At 43.1% G+C, this 18,739-nt stretch overlaps 1 protein-coding gene across 1 annotated transcript in view; it reads left to right on the forward strand.

Annotated features, from left to right (window-relative positions):
- The window catches only part of HGS (hepatocyte growth factor-regulated tyrosine kinase substrate), a 2,162,662-nt gene that overhangs the window by 424,907 nt on the left and 1,719,016 nt on the right, over window positions 1-18,739 (forward strand). The window contains exon 5 of the mRNA XM_044069724.1: window positions 2,448-2,571. Coding sequence (XP_043925659.1) covers window positions 2,448-2,571 — 124 coding nt within the window. The remainder of the gene's footprint in view (window positions 1-2,447; window positions 2,572-18,739) is intronic.

Genomic DNA, 18,739 nt, shown 5'->3' on the forward strand with positions numbered 1-18,739 from the left:
TGCTTGGTATAGACACTGTGTGTCTGGCACCTCAGGAGTCTTGTTTATTTAAATGTGTTATTTGCCGTTGACAGTTGTCTGACTCTGCCAGTCCTCTGTGTGTGTTGCATCTGCTGAGTTGTGGCTGCTGGATTTCTTTCTGCAGACATATTGTTCTGCAGTTTGAGTGTGCAACAGTGCGTTTGTTTTGAGACCATCACATTACCTGTTTACTTGCAGTTCTTAGACATTGTGGCTGCTTAGACAGGTGACTAGGGACATTGCTGCTTACAGAGCCTGAATTGGATCACTCTAGGTAGTTTGAATTAATGTATAATGCTTGTTTACTTTACCTGATTAAGTGGCAGTGATAGTTTTTCAGTTTGTCTCAAGATATACAGCTGCATGTGTCTTCTGATAGGTTTGTGGCTGAATTTCATAGCAAAGCTTGCCGTTCACTTGGGCCATATGCTATAGGTTTGAAGACCTTGATCTGTTTTCACCATCAGTTGTGGTCTGCAAAGATGGTTACTTGCACTACATTGAATAGTCTCCTCAGTAACATAAAGGTTTCTGTGATGTTGTGGTAATAGAAAAAAAAAAAAATGCTGCTTAGAAGGACTTCTCCACTACACCTTGTGTATGTTGATCACTTTGAAAGAGGTTTACACAACATGTGATAGCTGGAGTCACAGGATATTGCTGCTAAGTTTAAAGTTTGCCAACTTCCTGATTATGTCACTGGTCAAATGATTAGGCAGTCTCAAACTGGATTGTTCACAGGAACAACTTAACAAATCTGCTTTCAGTTTTGCTGGCAAGAACACTTTCTTCCATATGTTAATCATCAGTTTCTGCCACCAGATATATTGTCTTTAAGATAAATTGAAGTTGGAGTAAATATGATTTTGAATTCATTTTGTTAACCGAGACTAAAACTAAATGTACTATAAACCAGACCTTATTTCTTAGAGGTGATACTTGGACTGTAGCATAAGTCAGTAGTATTTGCTGGCAGGGGTTGATGTACTGAATTTGCGCTTGAAAAGATCTTCCTGACTGGTGAGTGTATTTTGCAGTTGTTTCTTGCCTGGCAATATTTCATGCGTTTAATGGTATATCTCCGACTTGCAGAGTGCTTGCTAGTCTTGGCTGACTGTTTGTTGCTTTGTAAAAGCATTCTTTTCTAAGTTGTTTTTATGCTAACATTAGTTTGTTCGTGTTTAGTTAATCAGATGTTTTATCATTGAAGGTTTTTCCCAATTCTGGATAACATCCTTATCCTTCAGATAATAGGCAGGTCACATTTTTGTCAAAAAACTAAAGTAAAGATCTGTTTCTCTGAATGCAAGACTTTACTATGAGCTGTGGTAAAATTGTATGGTAGGAGTTTTGTACTTAAACTGTCCACTTTAAAGGCCGAAAAATGTTAAACAAGCAAAGTCATGTTTTGAAATGAAGGTTAAAATACATTTGATAGTTTTATTAGGGAAGAGATTGTGATTTTCACTGAATAAAAATGTGTAACTTTAGGTGCTATTGTAGTGGCATTATTTATCAGAGGATTGTCATTTTCAGCCATCTCCGTTTGTGGAGCATTGCTCAAAGGTTCTACTGTTTCATGAAAACACCGGAGTTTGGGTCACAAGCTTAGCAAATAATCCTTGTATTTCATGAACTGGAGTGCACAGGAACTCTGAAAGCATGTACATTTTCTCAAGCCTGTTACAGTATGAGGAAATGCGGCACAGAAAAATGAGTATTTTTTTTCAGGGGCTCACCTTTTGCACTTTATTCACCCAACAGTCACTGCACCTTAGGGAAAGAGGGATCGCTGACATTCTGTATATAACGGCTATCCCTCTTTCTCTGGGAGTTTACAGTATCGGCCACCTGCTACACAAAAATGTGAGCATTAGCATTTTGCTCATTTCTGAGTAAAGTAAACATGACATGGGCAAATGAAACGAAGTGTTAATGGTCAAGTAGCTGTGATAGGAGCTTGGGTGATCTTAGCAGCTACCTACACTGTAGTTGTACTTGAGATGTCGTTTGGGTCATATAATTAAATTAATACTGAAGTGCACTAATGGTTGTACTTGGAATGCTTTTCGATTTTGGAAAGAAAAGGCGTGGGAGGGGAGAATTATTATTTTAACAGCAGCGTCTGGTTAAACTTGTTCATGTATATACTGCATTTGTTGTACACAGTGGATTAAAAAAGAAAATAAATCTGGATAAAAAAACTCCTGATGCTCGTAAAACATCAGTTCCACTTTGGGTTGGTTTAACAAAACAAATTCTTGTGGGATTTTTTAGTGTTTTGTGATGAGACAGCAAATATGTTCACTAGTAGTTTGGTGTAATTACCAGTTATGTAGCTGTGTAGTTATTTTATTCTGGTTGGATTTATTGTCTAATTTTATGTTTTAACTTTTTTCCCTTGCTGTGCCTGTTTGTCATGACAGCAGCAGGCTGAACCGAATGTTCGGAACAAGATTTTATATCTCATTCAGGCCTGGGCGCATGCCTTCCGCAACGAACCCAAGTATAAAGTAGTCCAAGACACTTACCAAATCCTAAAAGTGGAAGGTGAGTAAAGTTAAGAGTGGAGTTTTATCACTGACTAACATCTCTCGTATCTTTTGCAGTCTATTACATCTTCAACACACTGTGCTTGCTTTATGAAGAGATTAGATTACTGTAGTGTGTTTCTGAGGTCAGGGCTTAAATCAATTTTGCTGTCTTACCCAGAGTAAATTCTGGCTTTTGGAGTGTACACAAAAATGTGGTGGCTATCCGGGTAGGTAAGTTGACTGAAATTCTTGTTTTAATTGTGCAAAATACAAGATGAATAAAATTTTAAAAAAAATTACACTGATGATGCTTTTGGTTGTTTTATTCATGAGTAATTGGAGCTTTGTGACAGACCATCCAGCCTGACTTTTCAGAGTTGAGCATCATTCCCTTTTAATGGCGGGCTAACAGTGCCTTCCCTTGGAAGTTGCCAGTTCCTGAAAGAAGGGTGGCATCCTCCCATGCCATCTTCTATTTTCTTGCATCACTGTCACAACAAAAAAAAAAAGAAATGCATCCAGAAAAAGGAGAGTGCAAGAGTGAGAGACACTCTGAAGTTGTTTCGTTTCCAGGGAGATTCTAGATCTGTGGGTATTGGAGTCATGGTGGTGTATTTGACCCCATTGCCTGTTTTTACCAAGGTCTCTTGTCACATTGTGGTGGATCAAAATCATGACATTACTCACTCAGCTGAATATCAGATTCACAAGGTTGCTTATCAGTTAGTGACAATGTTAACTAGGGAACATATGCATCCAGAGGTGAGAGAGAGTAAAAATCTCCACTAAGACTACCAAACTGGTATCCACCACCAAAAACCCTTGTGTATGAGTTAGGACACCATCTACAGCATAGCAGCTGCTGCCAGGTATGTCTGCCCTTCACCCCTGCTCTAGACTTCCCATCATTTTTTTTGCTATACACAAAGCAATGTCCAGAGACTGACCAAACCTCTGGGTCTGGGGTTCCTTCTGTGAAAAGGAAAGGGGGGGGGTCTTTATCACTTGACTGCAGCTCCAGTGAGTCAGAGGGAGTACCTGAATTGCGGATAAAAGTATCTGTCCATTCTGAATTACGGCATCAGTAATGAGAGCACTTTCCTGTAGGTTTCCATTGCAGGACATTTCATTTCGGCAGTGTTTTGATGATCCGTGTTAGATCACTGTTGCAGTAGCCTAAACTATTAGGGTTATATCCTGCCAAGGAAATGACCAAGTGGCTAGTTTATCAAAGCTAAATGGAACTTCCTTGCACTCTCAGGAGCTCAAGCAGAGCTCCATATAAAAAGCAGTTAGAGTGCCAAAAACTTCAGAGATTTCTAGCTGCCCAAGTGTGCTCCTTATTTGGGCTTCGTGGCGCTGATGGTCATCTGGCAATCCTACAAGGCTGGGCAGTTAAGTCCCCTTTTGAAGAAAGCCTTCCACTGTTTTAGCTTTCCTGAGGAAATCTAGTGATTTTCAACATTAGATACGGTTGGAGTGGCATAAACTATATGGGTCCTACCCCATGCTACCAGCCAGCTTTTCAAAGCTAAAGGGGGAGACCTCCACATCTCTGACAAGAGCTTGAGAGAGGTGCCAGATAAAGGAAAGTTAGAGTGAGAAGCTCAGATCTTTCTTGCCTCCTTAGGCAGGCCTCACAAAACTGCCAGTCAACTAGCAATCATTCAAGGCTGTGCAAAAAAGTCCCCTATTAGGGAAAACCTTTCACTAAACTTTTTTTTTTTTATGAAAACCTGTTTTTTTTTTTTCTGTGAAAATATGCTTTATACCTCCTCAGCCTGTAGCTATTGAAAATGCAAGGGCCCTTGGAAAAATAGCGACATCCAGCTAAAAATCTAGATATCTAATGAACATAAAATTTGAATAACAAATGGTGCACAACCCTTCCGGCTTCCAGTAGGAATATGGAATACTACTCAAAACGACTTTAAAAATCAGAATGACAATTATTAATGCACACCCACAAGGTCATTTATTTTTGCTTTAGAAAAAGGGAATTGTAAGATGTCCTCTTTCTTGTATGTTGAAAATGTAGTTTTTTTTTTTTTTTTTTGTGTGTGTATTAAACAGCTTGAGAAGTCTCATGTGATGGGGACATTGAGAAAATTGTGTGAAGGTGTAACTCAAACCTGGAGGCATACCTCCAAAAATAGGGACATCCTAAATCAGGCATGAAAATATAACATCTTCCAAAATAGAGACAGTTGTGAGGGTTGTGTTTAGCTAGAAAACTGATTTGAAATCTTGGCCTGTCGCTTCTTGTTAGGACAACATACTGTGAATACGTATGTGAACAACTGTGTAACCCCCCCCCCAGTGGTTGTGTAGATTTTATGTATAGGGCAGGACTTTGGGCTTGCACAGACTGCTAGTGTTTTTTCTTACCTAAACTTGTTTTTGACTGTCTTAAAACTTTACCAGCTCCTTCAAGCTCTGCTTCCCATCTTCAGAGCTTCATCTTCATCTGAACCTATGGAATAGTTACTCCTCTCTGAGGTTCTTCCTTCCACTGTCCACAAGAACAAAAAAGTAGTTAAGGAGTCTTTCACTGTCAGACCGGCTCCAGTAGTGCCTTAGCCACTGGTGGGTGAGACTACTGTGTCCAGCTTTAGTTCCTTATTCTTTTTCAGTTGGCCACTAAAGACCAGGATATAGGTACATCCTCAGCTGCCAGTGAGATGCGCTCCGTGGGCAGGGAAGAATCACTCACCTTCTTTGCAACTTTATTGAATTATTGTTTGTGACAGTTACAAATATTATACATTACATATGTTGTATATCATAAAGTCAAAGCAACATTTTATATAAATTGTTAATTTCCTGCCTTTTCTTAAACCTCGTTCCTCCTGCAAAATGTTTTGCTGCATGTATTGGTCCCAGAATTTCCATTTTTTTGCTATGTAATTTGCTCCTACATTTTTATAAGGATCTCACTTCCTGTTTTTATCTCTCTTACATTATTCACTACTTCAAGTATAGATGGTTTAGATTTTGATTTCCATTTTCTACCAAGGGCTTCTTTTGCAGCCACCAGAATTAAATTCAACAAGACCTTATACTATGTTTAGGCAGTTCATATCCTGTATCCTAGCTCAAAAAAAAAATAATTTCCTTAGTTACATTCAGATGCTAATCCTGATAGATTCCTGATAGAATACTCTGTAGGGATTTTTGTTAAAGTTTGCCAATTCATTACAGTCTGAGAACATATGGATGTTCATCGTGTTTCACTGTTGCAGTCATTATACTTGGGTTATCCTGCTGGCAGGCTACCCACAGTCGGCCCGAATTCTAAAGTCCTGGTCCGGCGTCTGTTGCTGTCGCCTCTTCCCTGACGTCAGTACACCAGGGGTATAAAAGATGCAGCCGATGCCATTTTCTCCATCTTTCTTGCCGCGCAGTGCCCGAAGCAAAAGCAGTTCGCAAGTGCCGGTCGGCCGACTACTGAGATTTTCGAAATCGAATTTCAGATCAAAAGTATTCATTAAAGCTAAGTACCCCATTGGGGAAACTTTTTTCTTGCTCCAGACCGATGTCAGAAAAAGTTAACAATTGTATTTCTTGTGGGAAGCAAATACCTCATAAGGATTTTCACTCTTAATGTATTCCTTGCCTAGGCCCTGACCATGACGTTGCTTGTCGGTTTTGTGCTAGATTTAACCAACGCACTATAAAGCGTTGGTGTGATTTTGCTTTAAATTACTTTGGCCGAAGGTTCAATTATACAATGCCGTCGGAACAACTGACGACCGCAGTTTCTAAAAAACGCAAGGATAAAGACAAGGACAGGCATCAGAGGTCCAAAACCAACAAGGCTTCCACTAAGCTAGTCGTTGGTTCGCCGGTTCTCGGTGAGGCGCTTTCGCAGCCCCTGACGCCCGCTACCTCAGAGCCACAGGCTGCTTCCGACTCCCACGTGGAGCCGACTGGGCCTCTGGAAACTCAAGGTATTGGATCCTCAGAAACTATTCCCTCAGATGGGTCCGGAGCCGCTGTGCAGGCATTGGCTTCTGAGGGTGTTTTCAGACAAACTCAGTTATATGTAAAGCCATCTTCAGCTTCTAAGCCAAAGACTAAAGCAGCTCTAAAGACAAAGAAACAAGTACAGCATTCTCCAGGACAGGCTTCAGTGCCTAAAAAACAAATGCTCAAAATGGCCGAAGACCTTATTACTTTGATCAGGGGTTCCCATCCCCCTCCTGATGAGAAGCCTAGGCAAGAGACGGAATATGAATCTTCTGATCAGGTTTCCATTGCCTCTGATACCTCCTCTGATCAGGAATATTCTCTTCCTCCCTATGAGGATTCTGATGCTGAAGAATCTATTCCCACAGCTTCTCCTGAAGATTTCTCCTTTGGGGAAACCCTGCATACCATGAGGGAGCACTTTCATTGGGAGAGCCAGGACTACACAGAATCAAAGAAAAGGCTCAGAGATTTTCTCTTACTTCCTCAGCACAGGCCCCTTGCTATTCCTCCTGTTTTGTACATTGTAGATTATGTTTTTTCAGAGTTCGGCCTGTCTCCAGACTCTATACCCCCTGTTAAGCCAGACAAGATACTACAGGGTCCCAGATTCCCATAAATTTCTATATAAAAACCCTACTGCTGACCCAGAAACCATATCTCAGGGTCCTAAGGGTGTCGAAGCTTCCACTGCTAAAAACCCTGACCCCTCTGATAGAGATTCAAGGGCACTGGACAGATGGGGGAAAAAAGTTTACACTTCTGCTACTTTGGCTGCGAGGGCCTTAAATTGTTGATTTCATATGCTTAAATATCAGCAATACTTAATGTCACTATTAAAACAGAAAATGTTGACTAACTCTGAATGTACAGAGAACAAGGAAATGCAGGAGTTATTGCATGCAGCTGAACAAGTGGGAAAACATACTTTGCAATGTGGTTTTGATTCTTTGGAGGCCTCTTGTAGGGCCGCTGTAACTGGTTCTGTGATTGGGAGACATGCTTGGTTAAAGGAACAGAATCTGCCTGATCATGTTAAAATTATTAGATGCTCCATTACAGCATGATGCTTTGTTTGGTGTTAAGGCAGAAGAGGTGTTGAAGAAAATGGAGGATAAAGCAAAATCTATGCAGACAGTTAAGGATTTCTTACAGGTACAGCCACCCAGATTTAGCAGGAACTGGCCTTCAAATAATTGGTCCTTTCCAGTATCAGACAGGCCACAAAGAGGCAAATACAGATGTCCTAGGGGCAGATCCCAGCCACAAGGCTCATACAGGCCTAAACAATGGGGTGCGTCTACCTCCAAAAGTGGAGAAGACAAATCACAACCTTATAGGAAGCAGTCCCAATGACTTTCCTATACCAGTACCGAGCACTTACCTCTTGGAAGCTCCCTTAGGGGGAAAACTTGCACTTTTTTCACAAAATTGGCACATGATCACCCAGGACAAATGGGTTCTGAATATAGTGTCTCAGGGCTACAGGTTCCACTTTCACACCCTGCCGAAGGCAAGAGGCATGCCAGACCTGCCACACAGTCAATGGACAGAGGCACAAAGAGGCACAAAAAACAAGTTTCATCCGTCATGGACATAGGGGCCATTCAGCCAGTACCACTACAGGAGCAGGGACAAGGATTTTACTCACGACTTTTCTTGGTACCTAGAAAGGACAAAGCTTGGAGACCAGTACTGGACCTGTCTATTCTATACACTTTTCTGGACGTTCCAAAATTCAAAATGTTGACTCTGCAGTAACTTCTGCCCATGTTGGGCAAGAAGGCTTGCTTGTAACTTTGGACCTAAAAGAGGCATACCTGCATGTCCCAGTCAGACAATCTTGCAGAAGATACCTCAGATTCATAGCTGGCTCAATGCACTACCAATTCTCTGCACTGCCCTTTGGCTTTTCTACTGCGCCCAGGGTCTTCACAAAATGCCTGGCACCAGTAATTGGTTTTTGCTGACAAAGAGGAATTCAGATATATCCCTACTTGGACGACTGCCTTATTCAAGCAAAGAACAAGGACATTTTACTAAAGCATCTGGTGTTTGTAAAAAGATTGCTAATTTGCCTAGGGTACACATTAAACGAAAATAAATCAAAACTAGTACCCTCTCAAGAGATGATATTCCTGGGTGCAAGCTTAAACACAACTGCCCAGATGGCTTATCTCATGCCAGACAAAGGCAACTGACTTCTTACTTCGAAATGTTGGCAACAAAAACCCAGTTATCTGCAAGAAAAATTCTGCAGACTTTGGGCTTCATGGCATCCTGCATTCTGTTAATTCCATATGCAAGACTGCATATGAGGAAACTACAATGGTATCTAAAAAGTGTTTGGACTCAACATTGCCACAGCCTGGAAAAATTAATTTCACTCATTCCCTGCCTGCAACAGGAGTTTCGATGGTGGGCACAGGCTCGTCACCCCAACAAGGGACAGCCTTTCACCTTACCCACAGCCAGGCAGACAATAACAACAGATGCATCAGATTATGCTTGGGGCGCCCACATGGCAGGAAAATGTATTCAGGGCACATGGCCCACAAGCCAAATGCATTTTCATATCAATCTAAAAGAAATGCCGGCTGTCCAAAATGCATTGACAGCTTTCAAGGATCTGCTTCATCCAGGACAACTGCAGATAAAGACGGACAGTACTACAGTTATGTGGTACATAAACAAGCAGGGAGGCACACATTCCTACCCCCTCTGCAGACAAGCCATGATTTTGTGGAACACAGCTCTGACTTATCAAGTACACCTGCAAGCACAATTCCTGCTAGGGAAGACAAATACTCTGGCAGACGAACTAAGGAGAAACCTCATACATCCTCACGAGTGGAAACTAGATCCACACATCTTCAGCATAATAACAAGAAAGTGGGGATTCCCAGACATAGATCTATTTGCCTCCCCTCAAAACTGCCAACTACAGAGATTCTGCACAAGGACTTATCACAAGCTGGCATGGAAAGTGGATGCTCTTTCATTAAGCTGGAAAAACCTTACAGTATATGCCTTTCCACCTCTACCTCTCCTCCCCAAAGTACTCCTAGAGGTCAGACAAGAGAAGCCAAAAATGATCTTGATTGCCCCATACTGGCCACGCCAGCACTGGTACCCAATCCTAAAGAGCTTGTCTCAAGGCAGAGCCTGGACATTGCCTCAAATTCCTCATTTACTGACCCAACAGAACAATCCGATACTGCACAGCCAACTCAAAACCATAAATCTGGCTGCATGGCGGATAATGTAACCATTCAGAACACACCTCTCTCCAAAGCAGTTATGGCTGTTATTCTGGAGGCCAGGAGGCCCAGTACCAGAACATCGTATGCAGAAAAGTGGAAGAGATTCTGTGCTTGGAACCAGGCATAAGGAATTGACATGCTTGTACCAGATATTCCTAGGATTTTACAATACCTAACTGAGATGTTGGACAAAGGCCTATCCTTTTCATCAATTAAAATTCATGCCTCTGCCATTTCAGCCCATTGCAATACGGGCCCACCTATTTTTTCACATTCACTACTAAGGCAGTACCTCAAAGGGGCCAAAAACATAAGACCCCCAAGAAGAGCACCAGTACCTGCATGGGACCTCAATTTTGTCTTGGAAAAAAGTCACACTGCCTCCTTTTGAGCCAGCCAATACAGCTGACATAAAATTCTTATCATGGAAAACAGCTCTGCTCTTAGCAATAACTTCAGCAAGGAGAGTCTCAGAGTTACAGGCACTAATGGCAGTTGAACCTTTTATAATTTTCCATCCGGACAGGGTTTCTCTGAGGGCAAACACAACATTTATGCCTAAGGTAGTGTCCAGTGTGGCTCTTAATCAAACAATTCATTTGCCTACCTTTTATCCAAACCCACAGAATAAGGGGGAGAGACTTCTACATTCTTTGGACATATACAGACAACTACGCTTCTACTTGGACAAAACTAAAGCTTTCAGAAAATCTGAGCAGCTCTTAGTGGCATATGCTGCAGGATCTCAAGGGAAAGCCATCTCAAAGCAGACTATTTCCAAGTGGATAGCCCACTGCATTCGTTTCTGCTATTCTCACCATGGCAAATCAGTGCCTAAGGGCATCGGGCCACACTCAACCAGAGCAGCAGCTACTTCAGCAGCCTTCCTCAGAGGAGTACCAACTAAGGACATTTTGGAGGCTGCAACTTGGACTTCAGTGCACACCTTTACAAAACACTACCTCTTACCTCTTTACTCTAAATCCAGAGCAGGCTTTGCCACTGCAGTTCTGCAGGGCCTCATAGCCACTCCTAATTCTATTTAGGCCCAGCCACCCAACCTCAGCTTTGGGATTCAACCCAAGTGTAATGACTGCAACAGTGAAACATGATGAACATAGTACAGTTGTGTACCTACCATAAATGTAGATGTTCGAGTGCATTCACTGTTGCAATCCCGGTTTCCCACCCACCATCCCCCTTATCTTTGCTGGACCTTATCTTTACTTCTCTATTCTATACAACCTATGTGGTGTATTTGCTTGTAGACGAAGGAAAAGTTGTTTTTTGTGTATGAATGCTTATTGGCATAATTTAGCCAACCACTTTAGGGGCACCTGAAGAAAATGGTGTCGGCTGCATCTTTTATATCCCTGGCGCACTGACGTCAAGGAAGAGACGACAGCAACTGATGCCGGACCAGGACTTTGGAATTCGGGCCGACTGTGGGTAGCCTGCCAGCAGGATAACCCAAGTGTAATGACTGCAACAGTGAATACACTCGAACATCTACATTTATGGTAGGTACACAATTGTACTTTCTAGGTACGTCTTTTTCCCCATTATACCTCCAGCATTTTGCTGTCTATCAGGGGAAAAATTCTTTGGAGTCTGCTTGGCATATAAAAGTATCTATGCAAACTCTACCAGACAGAAGTCCTACATTGTCTACATTTTGTTGCATGTTTGGGAGCCATACGTATGTCCTTCCATTGTTTCTTTGCGAGTTGCATATCTAGTCTATCTTCCCAATCTTTTCTGATCTCTTCTGATTGATTCCTATAGTTATCGTGCAACATATTATCCACCCTACTGATTATCCATTTTTTAACAGCAGCTTCTGTTCTAGATTCAGTTAAAAACTAAACCAGTGCATGTCTTTCATTTAGGATTCCCCTAAGTCTTGCTCTTCGTCTGTCCTGCAATTCCTGATGGGGAGGGCAATCGCTATCCTGAAGTACTAATGTCTTCTTTGCCTCTTCTCATTCTGTTACCTTTCCCTCTCTAATTGTTTGCTCCCAATACCTTGGTACTTTTGCTAGCTTGCTCCAGTAAATCCCAGCCCTTTCTTGCCTATGCTCTGTACCCCTAATTGTAGTCATCCCTATCTGAAGAATCTCCATTTTCTGTTCACGTGTTGGCTTAGTTCTTGGTATGCTTTCTGTTACATTATGAATATAATATTCTGTCTGTTATTCTTCTTAAGGGTCTGCATCCAAAATCCCTTTCTTAAATTAACCCCCTGCTTTCAACATTATTTATTTCCACTTTGTTTGTAGCTTTCTGCTTGTATTATGTATATGAACCTTAACTGTGTGGCCCTAAAATATCCCCTCAAATCTGGTAATCCTAAACCACCTTCTTCTGTTGGGAGGATGAACCTATCCAACATGACTCTTGCCCTCTTCACCTCTCGACTAAAGTTTTTAAACTCTTAGTTACTAACCACAAGTTCTCCTCTGGTTTATAAAAAATATGCCTGATGTGTGTATAAAACTAAAGGGACTAAAAACATGTTTACTGCTTGTATCTGTAGGCAAGAGCTTACAGTTTCTCAGCTTTTATGTTCTCTTTTGAGCTGATGTCAGTTTTCATTCTGTTGTCAGCTGTTGGGGATTGGTTCTGATCCACGGATCCACCTCTGCCGTTACTAAAACTTATGGTAACCAAAAAGATGTCCTTCAAGGATGCATCTGCAGTCATAACATATGGGTTGTCCTGCCTCAGGCAGCCCTTCGGTCGGCCGGATTCCAAAGTCTGGGTCTGGCCTCGGCTGATGTCGCACTTTCCCCGATGTCAGAGTGTCTGGGGTATAAAAGCATCAGCCGACGCCATTTTCCTCAGTCTTTCTTGCCGCGTGGTGCCCGAAGCAGAAGCAGTTCGCAAGTGCCGGTCGGTCAGCTCCTGTGATTCAGCTATCGAAGACTTCGAAAAAGCTAAGTAACCCGTTGGGGACTCTTTCTTGCCTCAGCCGATGTCAGATAAAGTAAATAATTGTTTAACTTGTGGGAAACAAATACCTCATAAGGATTTCCACTCTTACTGCCTCCCTTGCTTAGGCCCAGACCACGACGTCTCGGCCTTTTCAGCCTGTGCTTCCTTCAACCGACGAACTCTTAGATGTCGGTCGGAGTTTGCAGAGGAATTCTTTGGGGCTAATTTTGCATATAAGATGCCGTCGGAGACTCCGACTTCGCATTTGGTGAAAAAACGGAAGGACAAGGACCGACACTCGCGGCCCGCGGTTTCGGCTGAAACCATGGTTAGGCCTACCGCGAGTATCTCGGTTTCGGCCGAAACAGAGTCCTCGGTACTTCCTTTAACCGAATCCACTCAACCGACCACCGCGGCCCTGGAGGCCCCGGCTGAGTCGGCTTCTGAGCTACCTACTGAAACCAGTGTCCAGGAAATGTCCGACACCATTCCTTTGGACAAGTCTACTCCTGCACGTGGTGCAGCCAAACCCCCTGCTTCCATGTCCATTAAGGCTTTTTCCAGGGTTAAAGCTGCTAAACTTGCTAAAGCTTTGCCTCCCAAGACTACCTCTCAGAGACATTCTTGTAGTTCTCAGATCCTCAGCCTTGCAGAGGATCTTATCTCTTTAATTAGAGGTTCTCAGCCTCACCCGGACAGGGGCTCTCAACCACCACCAGACAAAAGGCCCAGGACTGAGCCCTCTGACCAGCACTCTTCAGATGAGTCTACGGATGGATCTGTGTTGTCAGATCACCAGGAGGAGGCTTATTCGGCCTACGAGGATTCTGATGCTGAAGAATCTATCCCTTCGGCCTCCCCTCCTGAAGAGTTTTCCTTTGGTGAGACACTACACTCTATGAGAGAACATTTCAATGGCAAGGTCAAGAATTTTCTGATTCTAGAAAGAGATTAAGGACCTTTTTACATTTACCTCAGCATAGGCACTTAGCTATACCTCCTGTTTTGAATGTTATTGATGATGTGTACAATGATGTTAGTACAGCCCCTGATTCTCTCCCTCCGGCTCCTGCCAAACCTGATAGATACTACAGGGTCCCAGATTCTCATCTACATCTGCACAAGGCCCATTCTGCAGACCCAGACACTATTTCTCAGGGCCCAAAAGGGGTTGCAGCTGCCACTGCCAAAAATCCTCTACCTTCTGAAAGGGAATCTAGAGCTTTAGAGAGATGGGGAAAGAAGGTATATACTTCTGCAACTCTTTCCTTGAGGGCATTAAATTGTCAATTTCATATGATACAGTACCAAGAGTATTTGTTAGATGAATTGCATAAGAAGCTTTCCTCTTCTGAACCCCTTGACCGTAAATCCCTTCAGGATCTGGTACATAACTCACAGCAGGTTAGTAATCATTTTTTGCAGTGTGGTTATGATGCACTGGAAGCTTCATGTAGGTCAGCTATGACTGGGGCAGTTATTCGTAGGCATGCCTGGTTGAAGGAACAATCTTTACCAGACCATGTTAAAGCTAAACTCCTGGATGCTCCAATGGAAAAGCAAAAATTATTTGGTTCCTCGGCTCAGGAGGTCTTAAAGAAGTTTGAAGAAAAGGCAAAATCTGTGCAAACAGTTAAGGACTTTCTGCAAGTACAACCACCGAGATTCAGCAGAAACTGGCCTACTAAGAATTGGTCCTTTCCAGACTCGGACAGATCCCAGAGAGGCAGGAACAGGCGTCCCAGAGGTAGAGGGCAAGCTAGAGGCTCCTACAGAGGCCGTCAGTGGCAGCCTACCAACCAGAGAGGTAGTGCAGAAACAGCAACAACTACTACTACTCCTGGACAGACTCAATGACTTTCCTTTGATTCCGCCGACCAGGGCTCAATTGGAAGGACCATTGGGCGGAAAGCTTTCTTTATTCTCAAAAAAACTGGCATTACATTACAAGGGACACATGGACACTGCAAATAATAGACAAAGGATACAGGTTCCACTTCCACACTTTGCCAAGAAGAAACGGAATGCCAAACCTGCCACCAAATCAGAGGACAGAGGCTTTAAAGCAGATCAACAACTTAATACAAATGAAAGCCATAGAAAAGGTACCTCTTTCAGAACAAGGCCAAGGATTTTACACCAGATTATTCCTTGTTCCAAGAAAAGAAAATCAGTGGAGGCCTATCCTCGACGTGTCCGCACTGAATACTTACCTCATTGTACCAAAATTCAAGATGCTGACCCTACAGCAACTTCTTCCCATGCTGGGCAAGGAGTCTTGGCTGGTGACTAGATCTCAAGGAGGCATACCTGCATGTCCCTATTCGGCAAAGTTGCAGAAGACACCTCAGATTTCTTGCAGGATCAGAGCATTATCAATTCTCAGCATTGCCCTTTGGCTTATCTACTGCGCCCAGAGTATTCACGAAATGCCTAGCATCAGTAATTGCACACTGCAGACTTCAGGGGATTCAAATCTACCCATATCTGGACGACTGCCTTGTACAAGCGGACAACAAGAAAAATTTGATAAAGGACTTGGACTGTGCCATCCACCTATTACAGGCCTTGGGATACACAGTCAACATCCAAAAATCAAGACTTGTTCCATCCCAGAGGATATCCTTTTTGGGTGCAGATCTAGACACAACCACCCAAATAGCCTTTCTCACAGAAGAAAAACAAAAACAACTTCCGGATTACTTCTTGAATCTGACAAGACAAACTCAGCTAACTGCAAGGAAAATCCTGCAGGCCCTGGGTTACATGGCATCCTGCATAATTCTGATTCCACAAGCCAGGCTGCATATGAGAAAATTACAATGGTACCTAAGGAGTGTATGGTCTCAGCACAGTCACAGTTTGGAAACTTTGATACCAATCATTCCTTGCCTTCAAAAGGAATTTCTGTGGTGGGCTCAAGCCTGCCAGTCCAACAGAGGGTTGCCTTTCAACAAACCAAAAACAAAACAAACTATCACCACGGACGCTTCAGACCGAGGATGGGGAGCACACATGGAGGGCAAATGTATCCAAGGCCTATGATCTCAAGGGCAGCTGCGCATGCACATAAACCAAAAGGAAATGCTGGCAGTGATACACGCAATCGAGGCCTTCAAACCTTTCCTCCATCAAGGCCACCTGTTAATAAGGACAGACAATACCACAGTCATGTGATACATAAACAAGCAAGGAGGCACGCATTCCTACCCTCTATGCAGGCTGGCCATGAATCTATGGGAACTATGCTTGAAACTCAATATCCAACTACAGTCCCAGTTTGTGCCAGGGAAAGAAAATGCACTGGCAGACAGCTTAAGCAGAACTACCATGGATGCATACGAATGGATGCTGCACCCAGACATCTTTCTACTCATAACACAAGCATGGGGAAAGCCGGAGATAGATCTGTTCGCCTTCCCACAATCATCAACTGAAGACATTCTGCTCAAGGACATACCACCCACAAGCATGGAGGGTGGACTCTCTCTCTTTCAGCTGGAAAGCTCTAAAAGTCTATGCCTTCCCACCTCTCCCATTAATGTCCAAGGTTTTACTGAAGATCAGGGCAGAACAGCCAAGAGTGATTCTGATAGCTCCAGACTGGCCAAGGCAGCACTGGTACCCACTATTGAGGAGCATGTCACAGACGAAACCGTGGCCTCTCCCCCTATGGCCACTTCTTCTGACGCAGAACAATTTCAAGATCATGCATCCCAACTTGAAAACATAGCAGCTAACTGCCTGGAAAATTCCATAAACCCCCCTCAGAATAACTCATCACAGAGAGTAAAGGACATTATTATGGAAGCTCGCCGGCCTTCCACAAGGAAGACATACTCAGCAAAATGGAAAAGATTTCTCATTTGGAACACAACAAAAGGCTTAGATGTGACAGTGGCGAGCATGGCACATATTCTGGAATACTTAGCAGAATTGTTCCACAATGGCCTGTCCTATTCTTCCATTAAGATTCATGCCTCAGCAATTTCAGCAGAATACAATGTTGATCCACCTATCTTCTCGCATCCTCTCCTCAGGCAATTTCTGAGAGGAATCAAAAACATCAATCCTCCAAGGAAACCACCTTTACCTACTTGGGATCTCAACTTTGTGCTGGAGAAACTAACACTTCCTCCCTTTGAACCAGCAGCATCGGCGGATCTACAGTTTCTGTCTTGGAAAACTGCATTCCTTCTGGCCATAACTTCAGCAAGAAGAGTATCTGAGTTACAAGCTTTAATGGCAGTACAGCCATTTCTTATCTTCCATCAGGACAGAGTTTCATTGAGAACCAGTCGTACTTTTATGCCAAAGGTGGTATCTAGGGTATCCTTGAACCAAGCTATTCACTTGCCTACATTCTTCCCAAATCCACAAAATAGAGAGGAAAAACTTCTACACACTCTGGATATACACAGACAACTACGCTACTACTTGGACAGAACTAAAAGTTACAGAAAGACTGACCAACTCCTTGTAGCATATGCTGCTGGGGTACAAGGAAAAGCAATTTCCAAACAGACAATTTCAAAGTGGATAGGAAATTGCATTCGATTTTGTTACTCCTTTCATGGAAAGACTGTTCCTGCAAACATTAGGCCTCATTCCACGAGAGCCACAGCCGCCACTACAGCCTTCCTAAGAGGGCTGGCTACCAAAGACATTTTAGAAGCTGCTGCATGGAGCTCCGTGCATTCATTTGCCAAACATTACAATTTACCTTTATACTCCAGATCCAGAGCAGGTTTTGCTACAGCAGTCCTGCAGGGTATCTTAACTACACCATCCTTTTCTTAGTACCTCCTCCCCCAGATTGGCTATGGTATTCTACCCATATGTTATGACTGCAGATGCATCCTTGAAGGACATAGTACAGTTTTGTACCTACCATAAATGTAGATGTCCGATAGGTATGCATCTGCAGTCAGGTTTACCCTCCCTCCTTCCCCTCTGTGGTATTCCTAGGGTGCTTACCCCTCCATTAGCTAGCTGGGGGATCTATTATGGTGTATTTGTTTGTATATATATGTATATATTTTGGAAAATGTTTGGAATTTTTTGCATTCCTCCAAATTTGGCCTTCCTAGAGAGCACCTGGCATCTGGGGCAAGAAACACTGAGGAAAATGGCGTCGGCTGATGCTTTTATACCCCAGACGCTCTGACGTCAGGGAAAGTGCGACATCAGCCGAGGCCAGACCCAGACTTTGGAATCTGGCCGACCGAAGGGCTGCCTGAGGCAGGACAACCCATATGTTATGACTGCAGATGCATACCTATCGGACATCTACATTTATGGTAGGTACAAAACTGTACTTTCTTGAGCTTCTTCCTTACCCACATTGCACCAACCACTAACATACTTCTAATCTCTTTTGCCGCTTTACATGAATATGTAAGAATGTTTGGGAAAGGACCCTTCTGGCTTCAAGAATTGTTTGAAGAATGGGCACAAGTTGCCTATTTCGGATGCCCACAATCTGTGTTTGTTTAGGTCCGCACCACTTTTCAAGAAGACTGTTTTATCTGCCAGAATTTTAATCCAGGTACATTAGTAATAGAAAAAAAAAATTAATATGGAAAGGTATGTCGCGTTCTTTCAGAGAAGCCATTACAGGAGCTCAGTCCCCAAACTGAAGTCCAATGGGCCGAAATTTCCTGCTCCTTCTTCCTCGGCTTCATCTTCTGAGCCTTCCAGGAAGAAGACAAAATCAGATTTGAGGAAGTCTCGATCCTGTTTGCCATCAGATCCGAAGAAGGAAGTCATCAGATTCTGCATCCTTGGATCTGAATAAGAAACTGTCTGATCCGAGTATCGTGGCTGCAGTAGTTTTACCTAGGAACTGATATTCTTTGATTGATCCTGTACCTTCTAGACTGCCTTCCCCATTTCTAGGAAGGCACCATACAAAATCACCTTCCCTGGAATCGTCTCGTTTATCCAGGAGTTTGACCGAAGAAGATGTGAATCGGATGTTGAAGTTTGCTCTGCACAGGTCCAGATGAGTGTGTTGTT

Source organism: Protopterus annectens, chromosome 4.part0 (assembly GCF_019279795.1).
Source record: "Protopterus annectens isolate FY-2018-M chromosome 4.part0, PAN1.0, whole genome shotgun sequence".
Classification (NCBI taxonomy): Eukaryota; Metazoa; Chordata; order Ceratodontiformes; family Protopteridae; genus Protopterus; species Protopterus annectens.